This window comes from Daucus carota, chromosome 1 (assembly GCF_001625215.2).
Source record: "Daucus carota subsp. sativus chromosome 1, DH1 v3.0, whole genome shotgun sequence".
Taxonomy (NCBI): domain Eukaryota; kingdom Viridiplantae; phylum Streptophyta; class Magnoliopsida; order Apiales; family Apiaceae; genus Daucus; species Daucus carota.
The window spans coordinates 36,940,702-36,959,094 of record NC_030381.2 but is presented as its reverse complement, the minus strand read 5'-3'; the positions used below and the strand labels follow the sequence as shown (position 1 = coordinate 36,959,094).

Sequence of the window (18,393 nt, the reverse complement as noted above, 5' to 3'; positions counted from 1 at the left end):
CTTCATGTGCAACCCTACGTCGCTTGTCTCTAGATTATTCAAGGCAAAATATTTTCCAACAACTCATGTTTTGAAAGCAGTTAGAGGTCAGGGAGGGAGCTTTATATGGAATGGGATCTGGTCGGCGAAAGAAGAACTAAAGAAGGGCTTCAGGTGGGTGGTAGGGAATGGAGATGATATTGTAGCTACTACGGATCAATGGCTGAGGAATAAAAGGGACTTTACAGTAGAGCAAATCACATATATGCAGGCCGTTCTGAGCTTGTATCGAGTCTGTTCAATGCTGGGTCTAAGAGTTGGAATGTGAATCTGGTTCGAAGCATGTTTGTGGAGGAGGATGCTAAAGCCATCTTGGCTACTTCAATCCCCCAACGTGACGTTAAAGACAGATTGGCCTGGATTGGGACTTCAAATGGAATTTATTCTGCTAAATCAGGGTACCATTTCTGGTTTGATCGAACGGTGGGAACAGGCAATGTGCAACAACATCAAGGTTGGAGTAAAATTTGGAAGTTGAATTTGCATCATAAGGTTAGAATATTTACTTGGCGCATCTGTCGTAATAGTATTCCTGTTAGAACTAGATTGAGCTCGAGGGGTATTACTCTTCCGTTAGAGTGCCCCATGTGTGACAAGGCTCCTGAAGACATGCTGCACTTGTTCTTTAACTGTGACTTTGCACTTGAATGCCGGAACAATGTTGGGCTTAGCTACGACATGACAGGGGTGATAGATGTTGCAGGGTGGTTGCTTGATAAGATTGTCGAGTTACCGTCAGATGAGTTTGGTAAGTTGATCACGGTTCTCTTGGGGGTGTGGTTCTGGAGGAATAATAAAGTCTGGAATAACAAGTTGGTGGCAGCCTCTGTGGCAATGGCCGAGAGTTGCAGATCGATTAATAACTGGAGAGAAGCAAGGAAGAAACTACAAGTCCAGAAACCATCTAGAGCTGTGAACATTGATAGTAGATGGACACCTCCAGAAGCAGGAGCTCTGAAGGTTAATGTGGATGTCAGCATTCGAGAAGGAGCAGAGTCTTTTGGAATTGGCATGGTCCTTAGAAATCATGAAGGAATTTTTATGGCGGGCAAAACTCTCTGTTTGCAGGCACCAAGCTCAGTTTTTGAAGGAGAGGCAATCGGTGTTCGAGAGGCTTTATCATGGATTGCGGATCAACATTTGGAAGACAGGAGAGTCTATGTTGAATCAGACTCTCAGCTCACAGTTCGAGCCATTCATAATGAAGATGTTAACTATTTGGAGGTAGGTGTGGTGGTCGAAAGCTGCTACCAGAAGCTCCAACAACTCGAGCATGTGTCACTTAGTTTCATTCGGCGAAATGCTAATAGGGTAGCTCATGAATTAGCTAGGTATCCCTGTTTAGCTTACTGCCAGGTTCTTTTTACGTCTCCTCCAGGGAATGTGGTGGAGGCTATTATGTACGATGTTTTGAAATAATGAAATCTTCTTTTATTTCAAAAAAAAAAAATCAAGCTATTTCATCGTTCAGTTTTTGTACGATGTGTTCAGTTTTTGTATGATGTGTCCATGACACACAATAATTACAAAGTTTGGTATATTTATTTGACTTATATTCTTTAATAATAATTAAGCCATATATTCACAACAACCACATCAATTAAAACGAATCAAATTCACAAATTTTAATGATTGACATATGCGAATTGGCACACACTACAAACCCTTCATCATTTGGTGCACTATTATTACTTATGAATTTGGTTATTATTTTTATCTCACTGTTACAAATTTTAATTCTATGAGCGTATAAATTTCGCTGTTAGAAAATCATTTTATCTAATATTTTTTTCTTAAACAATATACTAAACAAAATTATTTTATGCACAATATTAAAATTAATAAGTTGGATTTAATCCCCACATAATATATAGTTAACATCACAAAAATTATTTTAATCAAAAAAATTCGAAAATAAATAATAAATATTTAATATTACAAAATCATTTTGATCGAAAAAAATTCAAAACATAATAAAGTTGGTAGAAAGAAATTATACTTTACTAAGACATATGGAAAAAGGCCTAACTCAACTAAGCGGGAGACATTGGTCTTAAAGACGAAATTTAGCTTAATAAGTGTAGTTGTTAGGTCCAATCAGACGTAGAAGGGGGGGTTGAATACGTCGTACCAATTTCTTCGATTTAATTTAATTGCGGATAATCTTTGTTTCAGTCCATGTTAAATCAATCGTAAATAAATAACTCCAGCAAGTCGGGGAATATTCTTATATTAGAAATAATCCTCGGGTGCTACAAATTCCAACACAAGTGTCGGCTGCAGAGACTACAATCACTCTATTACAAACTCTCGATAAATACGATCTTCTAATTTAACTCTCGAGAATGTGTATAGTGTGTGCACTTACAAAGTGTGTAGTTATTTTCAAATGAAAACACTAAGCTCTATTTATAGGCTTTCCAACAACTAACCATGGTTAACGAGTTCGTCCTGGACGACTTGAGTTCGTCCTGGACGGATTCGATTTATAAAAATAAATCAAACTCAGAATGTATAAGGGGTGGCGCCACTTTCATATACATATATGTAAATGTATATATATATATATATGAGAGTTGCGCCCCAAATACACACATCTCCACTGTGGTCAAACCTTGCGCCAGTGAAGTCAAACATGGCGCTAATACAGTGTTCCACTGTAGAGGAGTTACTAAGAATAATTCTAAGTGGATGACACTGTTGGAGGCGCAAACTTTGACTTGGTCAAAGTTTGCGCTCCAATAGAGTAGCACAGTGTGTATACAGGGACTTAGTTAAATTCTTCACACACTTATGCATAGCTCTTGAATCATGGTCAGAGGCGCACCATTTGACTTGGTCAAATGTTGCGCTTTGACCAAAGTCAAATGATGCGCCTGAGCATCACTGTGGACTTGGCTGATTTACTCCATTTCAACATTACAGTGAAGGAGTGAAGCGCAGGTTTTGACTTTAGTCAAACCTTGCGCCTCAACTCTTTCACTGTGCAAGGAATATTGACTTAGAAGAATTCAAGTCCTTCCATTTTGCACAAGGAGTTAAATATATATATATATATATATATATATAATTGTGTCAAATTAATTACTTGAATTATCTAAATTCAAATAATTCACAATTAATATATATATACATATATATCTAATTAAAAGTCCTTGACAATATATCTAGGAGCAGCTCGATTGACTTGATCAATTAATTCGTTGATCGAATCCACTGAATACTTTCGTACGTCCTGACGTCCTGTGCACTGGTCTGGTTCACGAACGACTCGAACTGAAATAATTCTTTGAATTCTTTGCTTGATAATAAACTTGATCAGTCATTCCGGGTTAGATGTTGCTTCGATAAATTTGATTATAAATAATCAAATTAAATATGCTGGAATCTTCTGGTCTTTGATACTTGATCTTCAGGCAATCTTGATAGCAGAAACATATTGAACTTTATTCTTCACTGAGGCTTGAACATGTTAATGAACTTCTTCCAGTGGACGGATGCTCGTCTCAGATATCTTGATTGACTTTGTCTATTCGTATCGAATCTCCAACCTGTAGATTCCTGTATTATACTTACGTATTGTTTCCTGTCTTTCGTTTTGTTGAGTTATCGTAATTACAGTTACGTTACATTATGCTTTACAATCTCCCCCTATTTGATTGTTAGAGTTCGACAAGCAAATCCTTTAAGAGGATAACTCAACTGACACAATGAAAAAGCATACTAATTTAAACAGGAAATAATACTAAGTACAGTCTGGATTATATCTTACAATTTCCAGAATTCAAAAGTAAATACAAGTAGCCATTTGTTCCTCTAGCCTGAACTAATCTTTCCTTGGTTTCTTGGCTCTTGCATTAATCAGCTTCTGCTCAGCTTTTCTTTTTGCAGCTTCCTCTACTCTCTTCTGAGTAAGCTTGTTTTCAATCTCTTCAATCCTTGCTGTAATGGTACTCAGTGCCACTTGCTCCAGTGTATTCTCAGGTGGAGGTTGCTCTAGATTTTTCTTCATCTTCTCTAAAGTCTGCAGGTGAATCATCTTCTTCAACTTCTTAAAAGTGACATTCATCTCCATTCCTTCAATTTTCATAATGATCCTTGATGGATGAGCACGAACTCTAGAAGTGTTGTGGACAGTCTCTACAGCTTTTCTTATCTCCAGAAGATCAACCAAATCTTTGAGCACACTCTTGTCTTCTTTTACCACTGACCACTTAACAGCTGCAACTGCACGAGTGATTCTTTTGGAATTGAGTTTTCCAATCTCTGTGAGTGGTATAGCAGTGACTTCAGAGTCTTTCTTCTTCTTGAATAGTACAGATGTAGGATTGTAAGTAACAACAGGTGCATTTGGATTTTCAGGAATTTCAGGGTTGAGTGGAGGCAGTGGATATGGTGGTTGACGATTGATGGCTGATAAGTCTAAATCTCTCAGAGCAGCAAAGTTCAGACGATAAGCATATAACAATTCAGCAGTTAGTCTTCCCTTGCTAGTCCTTGAGCACTTCTCCCTGACTTGAGCTTCCAGATATTTCAGTATACGAGGATTGTATGTTGATAATGCTTCATCAGTGAGTCCAATACTCTGAATCATACCATCCTTGAAGTACTTAATAACTGAGGGCTTGTCATGAATTTCAACTCCAATATCAGTGATCCATTCTTCCACCATATCTCTGAATACTTCATTATGCTTTCTGCCGGTAGAGATGATCTTGTTTCTTACCACAAACAGCTCAGTTAAAGATAGATCTCTGAGAAACTGACTTGACACATGCTTGAGTCCATGGCCTTCTCTTTGTAGCTCAAATGATATGTTAACCATCCATCCTCTTCTGGGAAGAACAGCAACAGACACAGTAGAAATGATATCATTCAACACCTCGTGATAATCATGTAAATCTTTGTAGTTGTTCCTGAAGGAGTCAAAGATATCTTTTACTTCGTCATCATCATTATCTTGAGTGACCTCTGGAAAGTCAAACACAGATCTAGCAGCATCCCATTCAGCTCCATCTTTATGTAAGTTGGCAAGTCTCCTTTCCCTTCGAATCCGTCTTTGGTTTTCTAACTTCTCCCTAGCTCTCTTTTGCTCAGCATAATCCCTAGCAACATTAGCAATGTCTTGAGGATTTGCAATTTCAAACTCTTCAGCAGGAAAGATGTCATTGTGATATGCAAGTTCATCAGCAAAGACTTCAGCGTCTGGGATTTCTCCTTCTTCAAGATCTTCATTCTCAGCACCAACCATCCTAATCACCCGGTCATCCACAAACTCAGGGATGTATTCATCATGATGACTGTAACTGAATTGATGCCTAAGAGCAGAATCAATCAGTTCTTCAGACACCCCTGTTATCACCCTCTTTCCCTTTGCTTTTTCTGCTGCTCTCTCCCCCTCAATTGAGTAATCCTCTCTGGAAGGTTGAGATGCCAGCAACTTAGCCTCCAGGGCAGCCAACCTTTGTTCCATAGTTGATTTGATTTCTGCCAACTCCTCCCGTAGAACAAGATTCTCAGCTTCTAGATGTTGAACTTTGAACTTTAGAGCTTCAAATTCTGTCACAGATACAGTTGGAATAGCAGATTCAATTGTAGGTTGGGATGTGGGGTTCTCATTTGTTCGTTCTGTAGGTGTTTCTCTCGTTTCACTCAAAGCTAGAACACTCAGTGGGTCAGAGGGTTTCTGTATATCAAGTTCTGTTGGTGTTTCCCTCTCACTCAAAGACATTCCAGCATCCTTAGATGTACCTGCAGAAGAAATCTTCTTAGCCTCTTCTAGAGAGGTCACAGAAGGTGCAATGAAGGTTCGTAAGCCTTCGTCCTCGGTTTCCTCGTCAGATGAATCTGAGTCATAAGAAACAAGTTGCCGACCACTTGAGAGTGGTGAGTCCTTTGATGGATCCTGAGTTGGAATCTCAGGGTGGGTAGACACAGGGCTCGAAGGATGTGATCCTTGAATTGGCGAAGCACCCTGGTTTCCCACAACTGCCTTTGACGGCGAAAGACTTTGTGACAAGTCCTCTGTAACTGGCACACTTCCTGATACGAAGGGCTCAGAAACAGATTGCCGTTCACCTTCGAGAGGTGAAGAGTCCTTTGAAGGATCTGGGAATGTTCCTCCCAGGGGGGTAGACAAGGATGTAGAAAGTGGCATTTCATCCAAGTTTCCCCCAGAAGCCTGTGAAGGCACTTGACCCTGAAAAGGATCAGAAACAACAGTGTCTATCCCTGACATGGACGACAAAGTGTTCGCAACCGTCAATTCTTCAACTGTGTGTGCAACCTCACTGTGCATTGGAATAGTATTTGGCTGAGGTGGTGAAGAAATAGACATATCTGCAGTTGTCTCAGGTTCTATTCTCCTTTCCTGACTAGGAGACAGAGCTGCAGTTTCAGAAACAGACTCCTTATGTGGTGCACTTAAGGCACTTTCTCCCTCGCTCTCAATTATTTGAAGTGGTTGGCTGAGGGGCTGAGATGTTTCTGCTTCAGGTGTTTGGGAAGTGGTGCCTTGGTTATGAATTTGGGGGATTTCAAATTCACTGGCACGTGGAGGAAGTGGAGTGAGTGGATTAAGATCCAGTAAATTCTGGACCCAATCATCAGGTGCACTAAATGACAAATTGTCAGAGTCAGAAGGGATACCTGATGGATGCAGGGGATTGTATGTGTTGGTGAAGAGTTCATCAATGTCCACCATCACATCATCAGTTGGTGCAGCTACAGTGGATTGTACAGGACTATTTGCTTCATCCTCAGAGTCAGTAGAGTTGTCCTGTAGTGAATCCTCTCCATCAGATTGATCATTGGCTTCAGAGGAGTCATCTGCAGCATCTTCCACAATTACTTCTTCCTCTATAGGAATATCTTGAGCCTCAGGAACATTTTCTTGGATGAGTGGCTCAGGCATTGGTTCATCTTGTTCTTCAGGGACTTCTTCAGCAACAACAGGGGCAGCAACATGTTGAATTGGTGGTGGAGGCACATTTTGATTCAGAAAAGCTTGCATGGCCTCAGTGATCACCACTGGTTCATTGTTGGTGTACCCTTGATGATTCTCTAGCATTGATATCACCCTTGTAGTCATGAAGGAACAGATGACATTGTCTATTCTTGGATAGACAGCAAGTTCAGCAGGTGTCAACAGCTGATTCAGCACAATCTGGAAGAAACGAGGATATAGAAGTACATGTCTGTTCTTCCTCTGTCCTGAAAAGCTCCCATAATCAGATGTCCCAGATTGATTCTTGAGTTTTGAGCAATGGCAATCCCAATCTCCTGATTGAAGTTGGTAATCCCATGGAATCCTCCAGTTTTAGGGGCAAACACATGGGAGATGGAATTAAAGAAGAAATTCCATTCCCTAGGCAGGTGCTTGACATACATCTTCGCTGGAAGATCACCATTTGGCTCCCTCTGACAGTGGATAGCATAGAAAAAATTAGTTCGTTCAGCTCTGTCAGGAACAGCTTCAAAGTCTTCAGTAGGTAGTTGGAGTGCAGTATTCAGGGTATTTTCTGTGATAGTTAATGTTCGTCCCTGAATTTGACAAGTGAGTCCAAGTACCTGTCCTGTATTCACAACAGAAATAGAAGACAAAAACTCTCGCAGAAGAGATTTGTTAAGGTTAACAGATTCTGTCATGGCAAATCTAGCAAAAGAAAATTCAGACATATATCGAACCCAGCGTCGATAATTCGCTTGCGTAATTAAATTATTATTCTCAACAATTGTGAAATTTGTTTTCGGAATATCAAAATTTGCAGCCATTTTTAATTAGAATTAAAAATGATTATAAATTTCGTTTCTCGAATAAACACGAACAAATATTCACTTTATGTCACGAAAATAATTAATTAATAACGCTCCGAAAAACCCTAATTCCAAGAATTTTAGAATTTGATGAAATTCAAGTATGTTAAACTACTCGAAATTCTAAGAATTATAGGTTCGGTTATGCAAATTATGGACACTTAGATCACTTAAAAAACGAGCCTCGAAGTCGAATAGTCTCAAAAACCCTTTCGAAAAACTGTAACGGATCGTGAAAAGGTTCGGTTCAAATCAAAGCTCTTGATTCAGGGAGTCTAAAACTGGTCTCTAAATCGACAATGGACAAGGATTTATGTGTGTGTTGCTCGATTAAAAACCTCGACTCCGTTTGTTTGAATATGGCAGTGGAGGGTTTATAAGCGATGTGTGTATATGCTGTGTATATGCGTTTGATAATTGAAAGAAAAGAGACAAGTCGCATACATATACGCTCAGGAGAGGAGGGCGCAACATATAGAATGACTAAAACACCCCTTATACTGAACTCAGTATACGGGGTTGGCGCAGATAATGTATTGACAAAATTGCCCTCCATAGTGTGAACTGTGGAGGCGCAACTTTTGTCAAGATATTCTAAGTCAAAAGAAATAACCACACATATGCACCTATATACACCCGAGGCGCAAACTTTGACTTTTGGTCAAAGTTTGCGCTCCATCATACATTCCAGCAAAATGTGACTTAGAAAACTAAGTGCATAGATAATACAGTGCATACAGTGATAAGAGGAGGGGCGCAACGTTTGACTTTGGTCAAACGTTGCGCTTCTTATCAAGCAACACAGTGTTGCCTTGGAGAATTTTAACAAAAACTCAAAAGCAAACGCCCACCTATCATTTTATTAAATATATTTTGATTAAGTCAAAATTATCTAATAATATGATAAGTAGAAAATCACAATTAAATCAAATAAAGTTTAACTAAATTAATTTCAGTCAACAATATTTAATTAATTATGCTGCATATATTTTAATTAAGATCTAATTAATGGATAACTTAAAATAATTTGAATTGCTTCAAATCCATTAATCAAATATAATTAAAATATGAATTAAATAAACACTAATATTCATTAATTGAATATAAGCACTTAAATAATTCAAGAAAATTAATTCTAAATATCTACCACTTAGCAATTAATCACATAATCACATAAAGTCATGCAGATCATATAAATCATGGTAAATAATTAAAGCTAATTATCAGAAAATTATGTAAAATACTGGATGCACTTTGTAAATTCACAAGTCCTGAAAATATGTACATTTTAAAACTTGTGAACTTACGAACAAATTGCAGTTATTTCTTGTCTAATTAATTAGACATATTTAACATCCCTAGTTCACCAACCAATCTAGAGAAAGTGGATTCGTCTAGTGGTTTAGTGAAGATGTCTGCAATTTGTTGATCAGTAGGTACAAAGTGTAACTCTACTGTTCCATTCATTACATGCTCGCGAAGGAAATGATACCTGATATCAATATGCTTTGTCCTGGAGTGTTGAACAGGATTGTTGGCAATGGCAATGGCACTCGTGTTATCACACAGAATCGGAATTTTATTCAACATGAGTCCATAATCTTGTAGTTGATTCCTCATCCACAAGATTTGAGCACAGCAACTTCCAGCAGCTATGTATTCAGCTTCCGCTGTAGACGTAGACACGGAGTGTTGCTTCTTGCTATACCATGACACCAACCTTCGTCCAAGAAACTGACAGCTTCCTGAAGTACTTTTCCTATCAATCTTACATCCTGCAAAGTCAGAATCTGTATAGCCAATCAGATTAAAACCTGTATCTTTAGGGTACCATATCCCTAGATTGGGGGTTCCCTTAAGATACCTAAAAATACGCTTAACAGCTATAAGATGTGACTCTTTAGGATCAGCCTGGAATCTAGCACATAAACAAGTTGCGAACATGATATCTGGTCTACTAGCAGTTAGATATAAGAGAGAGCCAATCATACCTCGATACTTCGTGATGTCAACTGACTTACCAGATTTGTCCTGATCAAGTTTGACAGCAGTTGGCATAGGGGTTTTGGCAGTAGATGCTTCTTCCATTCCATATTTCTTCAGAAGATCCTTGATGTATTTAGATTGGCAGATAAAAATACCGTCAGGCTTCTGAATAACTTGAAGTCCTAGGAAGAAGGACAATTCTCCCATCATGCTCATCTCATACTTGCTCTGCATTAACTTAGCAAATCTCTCGCACAAAAGATCATTAGTAGAACCAAATATAATGTCATCGACATATACTTGTACAAGAATTATATCATCCTTATGCTTTTTATGGAAAAGAGTTTTATCGATGATACCTCTGGTGAAACCATTTTCAAGTAAGAACTTGGAAAGAGTGTCATACCAGGTTCGAGGGGCTTGCTTCAGGCCATAGAGTGCTTTGAAGAGAAAGTATACGAAGTCTTCAAATTCTTTGTCTTCAAACCCAGGGGGTTGTTCAACATAGACTTCCTCTTCCAGATCACCATTCAGGAATGCACTTTTCACATCCATCTGATATACTTTAAAGTTGGAGTGTGCAGCAAATGCTAAGAACATCCTGATTGCTTCAAGCCTAGCAACTGGAGCGTAGGTTTCATCATAATCAATTCCTTCTTCTTGTGAATAACCCTTTGCAACCAGTCTTGCCTTATTCCTCGTAACAATACCATCTTCATCCAGTTTGTTTCTAAAAACCCATCTGGTGCCAACTATAGATTTTCCTTTAGGTCTTGGCACCAGCTTCCAAACTTTCTGCCTTTCGAATTGATTGAGTTCTTCCTGCATTGCAGATACCCAATCTGGATCACTTAGAGCCTCTTCAACTTTCTTTGGTTCTATCTGAGACAAGAATCCAGCAAAGTTGCATTCATTCTGAGTTGCTCTTCTAGTCTGTACTCCTGTGTCTGGATCACCAATGATTTGTTCAACAGGATGGTCTCTACTCCATACCCTTTGTCTTGGCAGATTCAATCTTGATGATTCACCAAAATCATAGTTGTGTTGAGTGTGATGACTAGTGGATCCACTTTGACTTACTCCCCCTGAGCTGATGTAGATTCTATTTGATGATCCTCCACTTTGACCACTGTGACCATGATGATCATTTGTATTGTTGCCAATACTTCCTCCAGATGGTTCAGGATCAGCATTCTCTTCATTTGCATTAGGATCTCTTATATCAGCTTCAGGTTCATCTTCTCCTAAGTAGATGTCTTCTAAATTCTCAAACTCCAGAGAATCAGATTCATTTTCCTTTTGAAGACTTGGGAGTCTGGTATCATCAAATCTTACATTGATGCTTTCAATCAGCTTGTCGTCATTGATCAGATAAACCCTGTAGGCCTTAGACTCCAGAGAATAGCCCAGAAATATGCCTTCTTCAGCTTTGGCATCAAACTTTCCCAAATGCTCTTCTTTTAACACAAAGCATTTTGCACCAAACACATGAAAGTAACTCAGTGATGGTTTTCTGTTGGCCATTACTTCATAAGGAGTCTTATCCAAATCCTTGTTAATCAGGGTACGATTTTGAGTGTAACAAGCAGTACTCACAGCTTCAGCCCAAAAATAGATTGGAAGTCTTGATTGACTAATCATAGTCCTTGCTGCTTCAATCAAGGTTCTGTTCTTCCTTTCTACGACACCATTTTGTTGTGGAGTCCTTGGAGCTGAATACTGACGAGAGATGCCCTTATCAGTACAGAAGTCATTAAGAACAGCATTACGAAATTCTGTTCCATTATCTGATCTGATTGCCCTTACTGGCAGATCTGCTTCCTTTTCAATCTTCTTGATATGATCAATGATGACGAGTGCTGCTTCATCCTTTGAATGTAAGAATAATACCCATGTGTATTTTGAGTAGTCATCGACGATCACAAGAGCATATCTTTTCCTTGATATAGAAGGAATGTTGACTGGTCCAAACAGATCCATATGAATCAGTTGAAGGGGTGAACCAATATCAGTCATGCCTTTGCTCCTGTGTGATGCTTTCTTTGACTTCCCTTTTTCACATGCATCACAGAGTCCTTCTTGACAGAATTCTTTCTGTGGCAATCCTCTCACAAGTTCCCTTTTAACTAAAGAGTTCATAGTCTTAAAGTTCAAGTGTGAGAGCTTCCGATGCCATAACCAACTATCATCAGCAGAGGCCTTGGTGTAGAAACACTTGACCTCCCCCTTACTTGCTGAGTCTATGTCGGCTATAAACAAACTTGATTTTCTTACACCACGGAGTGTAAGATCCTTGTTCTTCCGGTTCTGGATTAAGCAAACTTCCTTCTGAAAGATTACGTCGTATCCTTTGTCACAGAACTGACTGATACTCAGTAAGTTGTGCTTGAGTCCTTCAACCAGAGAGATATCTTCAATGATGACATTTCCAACTTTCAGCTTACCATATCCCGTTGTAAAACCTTTGCTGTCATCTCCAAAGATTACAATTGGGCCGGTTCTCATCACCACATCTGTGAGCAGGGACTTTTCTCCAGTCATGTGTCTTGAACAACCACTATCAAGAACCCACACAACTTTACTTTTCCTTCCTGTGCCCTGCATTCACAAATGGATTAAACTTTCTTTGGTACCCAGACGTTCTTGGGTCCAGGTGATTTAGTAGAAACAGGATTATCAACAGAAACTGGTTTAACATGTGCTTGTTCAGGGGTGACTGGACTCTTCTCCTTTTTAGTCTTAGCAGGAGTGCTTCTAGACTTGGAGTTGGGAGTTTCCTTCTTCTTAGAAGGACTAGCAGTCTTTGCCACAGGGGCAACAGAAGGTGCAGGCATATTCATATTCATAGTAGATGGTGCAGAAAAGGATGCATTCAACATGGTAAAACATGCAGACATCATATTCATAGCACATAGCATGCAACCTACTCTACCACATGGCAAATGAACAGCATTCATGTTAACAGTATTAGGCATGCTAGAAACAGAATTATCTACTTTAATCACTTTACATGCATGAGTAAGATGATTAGTAGAATTGCAATTATTACAAACCTTTCTAGCATTACAATTCCTAGAATTGGTGTTCTTAGGATCTAACTTGCCATTCCTGTTGTTCTTCTTTTTGTTGGAACTAGTACTTCCTAATCCAGTTTTATCTGAATCATCTCTGACATGGGAATTAGAAGGTACATCTTGTGATTCCTGTTTTACTTGAGGCTTAACAACTTCCTCATTTTTCAACTCTTCCTTGATGACAAGGTCTTCTTCTATCAGAGGTTCTGTTTGTGCCATTCTAAAGATAGGGGTCTTGGTGTTCTTCAGAATTTTAGGTATATTTGTTCCTTCAGGAGCATTCTCAGTTCCTGCTGAAACAAATATGCCTTCATTCTCTTTTCTTTTCTTTCTTTTAGCTCTTTCCAAAGAACTATAGTCAAGGCCAATAGCAACCTTCTTATCAACCCTTTGACTATCCAAGATCTCTTTCTGTAGAAAAGCAGAATTCTGATAGGCCCTAAGCTTAGTTTCTAGGTCAGCAATCTGAGACCTAAGGGACTCCTCAATTTCTGCACTACACTTCTCCTTATTCTCTAGATATTCAATTCTATCTTTAAGGTTAGTGTTCATGAGTTTCTCTAAAGCTAATTCATCTACTCTTTCTTCAAGTTTAGTTATCTTTAGAGAAAGACTACAGTTATCTGATTCTGAAGCTAATAAACTAGTGTGCAAGTTATACATCTCTTGACCTAGTTCATTTATAGTCTTTTTATAATCAGCAGTAGTCATGTCATCAACAGAAATTTCAGGAGATACCTGAGATGGAGATTCCTCGACAGTGTCAGCCATTAATGCAAATGCATAATTGCTCTGGACAGGTTCATCATCAGAATCTGTGTCATCCCAGCTTTTTCCCTCAGCAATGTAAGCCTTTCCTTTGTGCTTGGCCACCATTGCTTCCAACTTAGCTTTTAGCTTCTCATTCTCTTTCTTCAGATCCTCATAAGAATTCTTCTTATCATATGAGTTGCTTCTGACAGGAGCTGCTTTGGGTTTCCTGCACTCCGTTGCAAAGTGCCCTAAGTCATTGCAGTTGTAGCATCTGACCTTGCTCTTGTCATACATGTTTGGTTTGAAACTGCCAGTAGTCTTTGACCCTGAGCCTGAGTATCCTCCTTTACCCTGAAACTTGTTCCCTGAAGTTTTCTTGTACCGGGGGTTCTTCCTGAACTTGATATGCTTGAACCTTGCAGCCATATAAGCCATTGACTTATCTTCCAGCTGCTCCAGCTCTTCTTGAGTGTAGAACTCATCCTCCGGTTCTTCAGAAACTTCATCAACTTCAGCTTCTACAATCTCAGTAATGGTAGAAGGATAGTCAGCTTTGATGGATGAACAATCACTCTGAGCAACAGTGTGATCATTGATACCATATTCAACTAATTGTTGATAACCAAAGTATGGTTGATCAGCAATCAGTGCAGTGGTCTTCTGTAAGGCCATACTCTTGGATTCTGTTGATCCACCACCATATATGATCTTTCTCTGTTCAAGTTCCATCTCAAACGTCTTCAGTTTTCCAAACAGCTTTTCCAAAGTCATAGTCCTGAAGTCGCTTCTTTCCCGGATGGTCTCTGTCTTTACAACTAGATGGGGTGGCATCACAAATGAGAACTTTCTGTTAATCTCTTTCTGTGGATAAGTCTTTCCATGCAGGGTGAGTTCATTCAGTAACAACATGAACCTCTCGTAGATTTGAGAAATGTTCTCTCCAGGTATTGCCTGAAATGCTTCATATCTGGCAATTAGCATATCGTATCTGTTTTCCCTGACTTCTTCAGATTCCTCCATCAATGCCTCAATAGTGTCCCACATCTGCTTTGAAGTTTTCAGACTTAGTATCAGATGTGTCATTGTCTTGGTCATTGATTCAACAATTATGAGTTGCAGATTATGATCTTGTGCAACATATTCCTTATCAGTGTCAGTGTATTCATTTTTCTCTTTGGGAACAGACTTCTGTGGAATACGAACACCATTTTCAACAGATTCAGGAATAATCTTCATAGGCACAAATGGACCATTTTCCAGAATCCCAATAAACATGGGATTAGCAACTCTGATGTACAGCAACATCTTCATCTTCCAGTTGTTGTAGTCATCCTTGTCAAATGGAGGTACTTTGATTCCTAACTTGTGTGTCGACATTGTTATCAGATAAAATTACGATTGTACGGACAGCTAGCTTTTCAGATTGGTTACGGATCTCAGATCTGTATATCGATCAACCTCGCTCTGATACCAATTGTTAGGTCCAATCAGACGTAGAAGGGGGGGTTGAATACGTCGTACCAATTTCTTCGATTTAATTTAATTGCGGATAATCTTTGTTTCAGTCCATGTTAAATCAATCGTAAATAAATAACTCCAGCAAGTCGGGGAATATTCTTATATTAGAAATAATCCTCGGGTGCTACAAATTCCAACACAAGTGTCGGCTGCAGAGACTACAATCACTCTATTACAAACTCTCGATAAATACGATCTTCTAATTTAACTCTCGAGAATGTGTATAGTGTGTGCACTTACAAAGTGTGTAGTTATTTTCAAATGAAAACACTAAGCTCTATTTATAGGCTTTCCAACAACTAACCATGGTTAACGAGTTCGTCCTGGACGACTTGAGTTCGTCCTGGACGGATTCGATTTATAAAAATAAATCAAACTCAGAATGTATAAGGGGTGGCGCCACTTTCATATACATATATGTAAATGTATATATATATATGAGAGTTGCGCCCCAAATACACACATCTCCACTGTGGTCAAACCTTGCGCCAGTGAAGTCAAACATGGCGCTAATACAGTGTTCCACTGTAGAGGAGTTACTAAGAATAATTCTAAGTGGATGACACTGTTGGAGGCGCAAACATTGACTTGGTCAAAGTTTGCGCTCCAATAGAGTAGCACAGTGTGTATACAGGGACTTAGTTAAATTCTTCACACACTTATGCATAGCTCTTGAATCATGGTCAGAGGCGCACCATTTGACTTGGTCAAATGTTGCGCTTTGACCAAAGTCAAATGATGCGCCTGAGCATCACTGTGGACTTGGCTGATTTACTCCATTTCAACATTACAGTGAAGGAGTGAAGCGCAGGTTTTGACTTTAGTCAAACCTTGCGCCTCAACTCTTTCACTGTGCAAGGAATATTGACTTAGAAGAATTCAAGTCCTTCCATTTTGCACAAGGAGTTAAATATATATATATATATATATAATTGTGTCAAATTAATTACTTGAATTATCTAAATTCAAATAATTCACAATTAATATATATATACATATATATCTAATTAAAAGTCCTTGACAATATATCTAGGAGCAGCTCGATTGACTTGATCAATTAATTCGTTGATCAAATCCACTGAATACTTTCGTACGTCCTGACGTCCTGTGCACTGGTCTGGTTCACGAACGACTCGAACTGAAATAATTCTTTGAATTCTTTGCTTGATAATAAACTTGATCAGTCATTCCGGGTTAGATGTTGCTTCGATAAATTTGATTATAAATAATCAAATTAAATATGCTGGAATCTTCTGGTCTTTGATACTTGATCTTCAGGCAATCTTGATAGCAGAAACATATTGAACTTTATTCTTCACTGAGGCTTGAACATGTTAATGAACTTCTTCCAGTGGACGGATGCTCGTCTCAGATATCTTGATTGACTTTGTCTATTCGTATCGAATCTCCAACCTGTAGATTCCTGTATTATACTTACGTATTGTTTCCTGTCTTTCGTTTTGTTGAGTTATCGTAATTACAGTTACGTTACATTATGCTTTACAGTAGTAACGAATGTGGGGAACGAACATGAACACTTTTTTTTAATCCAAAATAATTTTTGTCTGTTTGCATGTTTATGATTCCTTTTTTTTAATCCAGAAAAAGTTATGACACTAATTTTATTTCTAAAATCATATAGACGTTTAGAATAATAAATAAATTACATTACATTTCATAGTTCTAATATAAAACACATTCATAAATATAATCTAATAGAAATTGACGTTACATATATAGAATACTGTCATACGAATGCATATCAATAAAAAAAATATTAAGAGAAATACTTGAAAAATACCGTAATGGGAGTTGATATTTATATATAAAACTCTACTATACAAATACAAATCAACCAAAAAAATTATATACGACAGAATTTTCAACATCCGCAACGAGGCCAAAATCTTCCAAGCGTAAAATTAGCCAACATCTTGAACATAAACCACCTCGTACCAGGATCACCGAATTTTCTTCTCTTTTCGGTCATTCTATAAAAATTTGTTAATTTCAAAATATGAATGCGTCAGCGAGATAAAAAAAATAATGGTGATTACATAGAATAATAGTACTAGCCCTGCAAGGCAACCAGTTGCAACTTGTTATGCAATTAAATGTAATTTTCAACAGATTTTTTCAAAGTTACATTTGTGATTGCATATATAGTTTCCAGTAGTTGTATATATGGTTACATATGCAATCTCCGCATTTTTGTAAATATTTTTTGAAACATAGTATTTTTGAAATTTGTTTTAAAAAGTTAATATTTTTGCAAAAATTCTTTAAGGTTTGGGTATTTATGAGAAAAGCCCTAAACTAAAACACATTATCTTTCTCAGAATTCTAACTAAAAAAGCCGATTTTCTAAAAATAACACATGCAACATACATATAAAAAAGATAATATTATTATATACAATTATTAATATACAACCAATGATTTATTTCATTATTTGTTATTACTCTATATTATCACTTTAAAAGTAATATCATAGATTTATACTATTTATTCTAATATTATTTATTATAATAATAATAATAATTATTATTATTATTATTATTATTATTATCATTATTATATCAAAACTGAAATATTAATAATTTTATTGGCCGCTCGGATTGTATCAGCCGATCGATATTATTATACAGGTCTCCTTAATATATAACATTTTCTAATAAATTTTTTTATTATCAATTAAGTCAAAACATTTAACAATCGGTCAGCATGATTGGTTTTTATTTCAATTAAATTTAAAATATAGACAATAAAACTATATATGTTATAAATCACCCATGCATGACACTGGGTTATAAGCTAGTCACATACGGATACCAAATTAAAATCATTGGAGTAAATATTAAAATAATAATTATTATTAATTATTATAATAAATATAACTTTTGAGTATTACTTTATATTTTTTATTTTTTTTATAATGTCAAATTACTCCCTCAATTTTATATTATATGTCCACTTTTGATAACTAAAAATTGTTTTAAATTAGTTATCTCATTTCAACTTTCAATGGAATGCAGTCAATAGTTGTATTTGTTAGATAAAATTTATACCGCGTCCTACTAAATTATATTTTCTAGATCTAAATATATCCCCATATTATATTTAGTGCAATAAATACAATAATAAATGAAGGTTAAGTAAATAAATGAAGGTTAAGTAAGTTTTCTAGAAGTTTGTAGGGGCATAACTC

The 18,393-nt window shown here is 37.4% G+C and overlaps 1 protein-coding gene across 1 annotated transcript; it reads left to right on the top strand.

The window, feature by feature from the left end:
* Positions 1 to 321: 321 nt before the first annotated feature.
* Positions 322 to 1,458, top strand: LOC108222085 (uncharacterized). The gene has a single exon (XM_017395980.1). The coding sequence runs from the start codon at positions 322 to 324 to the stop codon at positions 1,456 to 1,458; it is 1,137 nt and encodes a 378-aa protein (XP_017251469.1).
* Positions 1,459 to 18,393: the final 16,935 nt, after the last annotated feature.

Bases quoted from the DNA above. Each gene is read 5' to 3' on its own strand.
- LOC108222085 (XM_017395980.1), top strand. From the start codon at position 322: ATGTTTGTGGAGGAGGATGCTAAAGCCATCTTGGCTACTTCAATCCCC.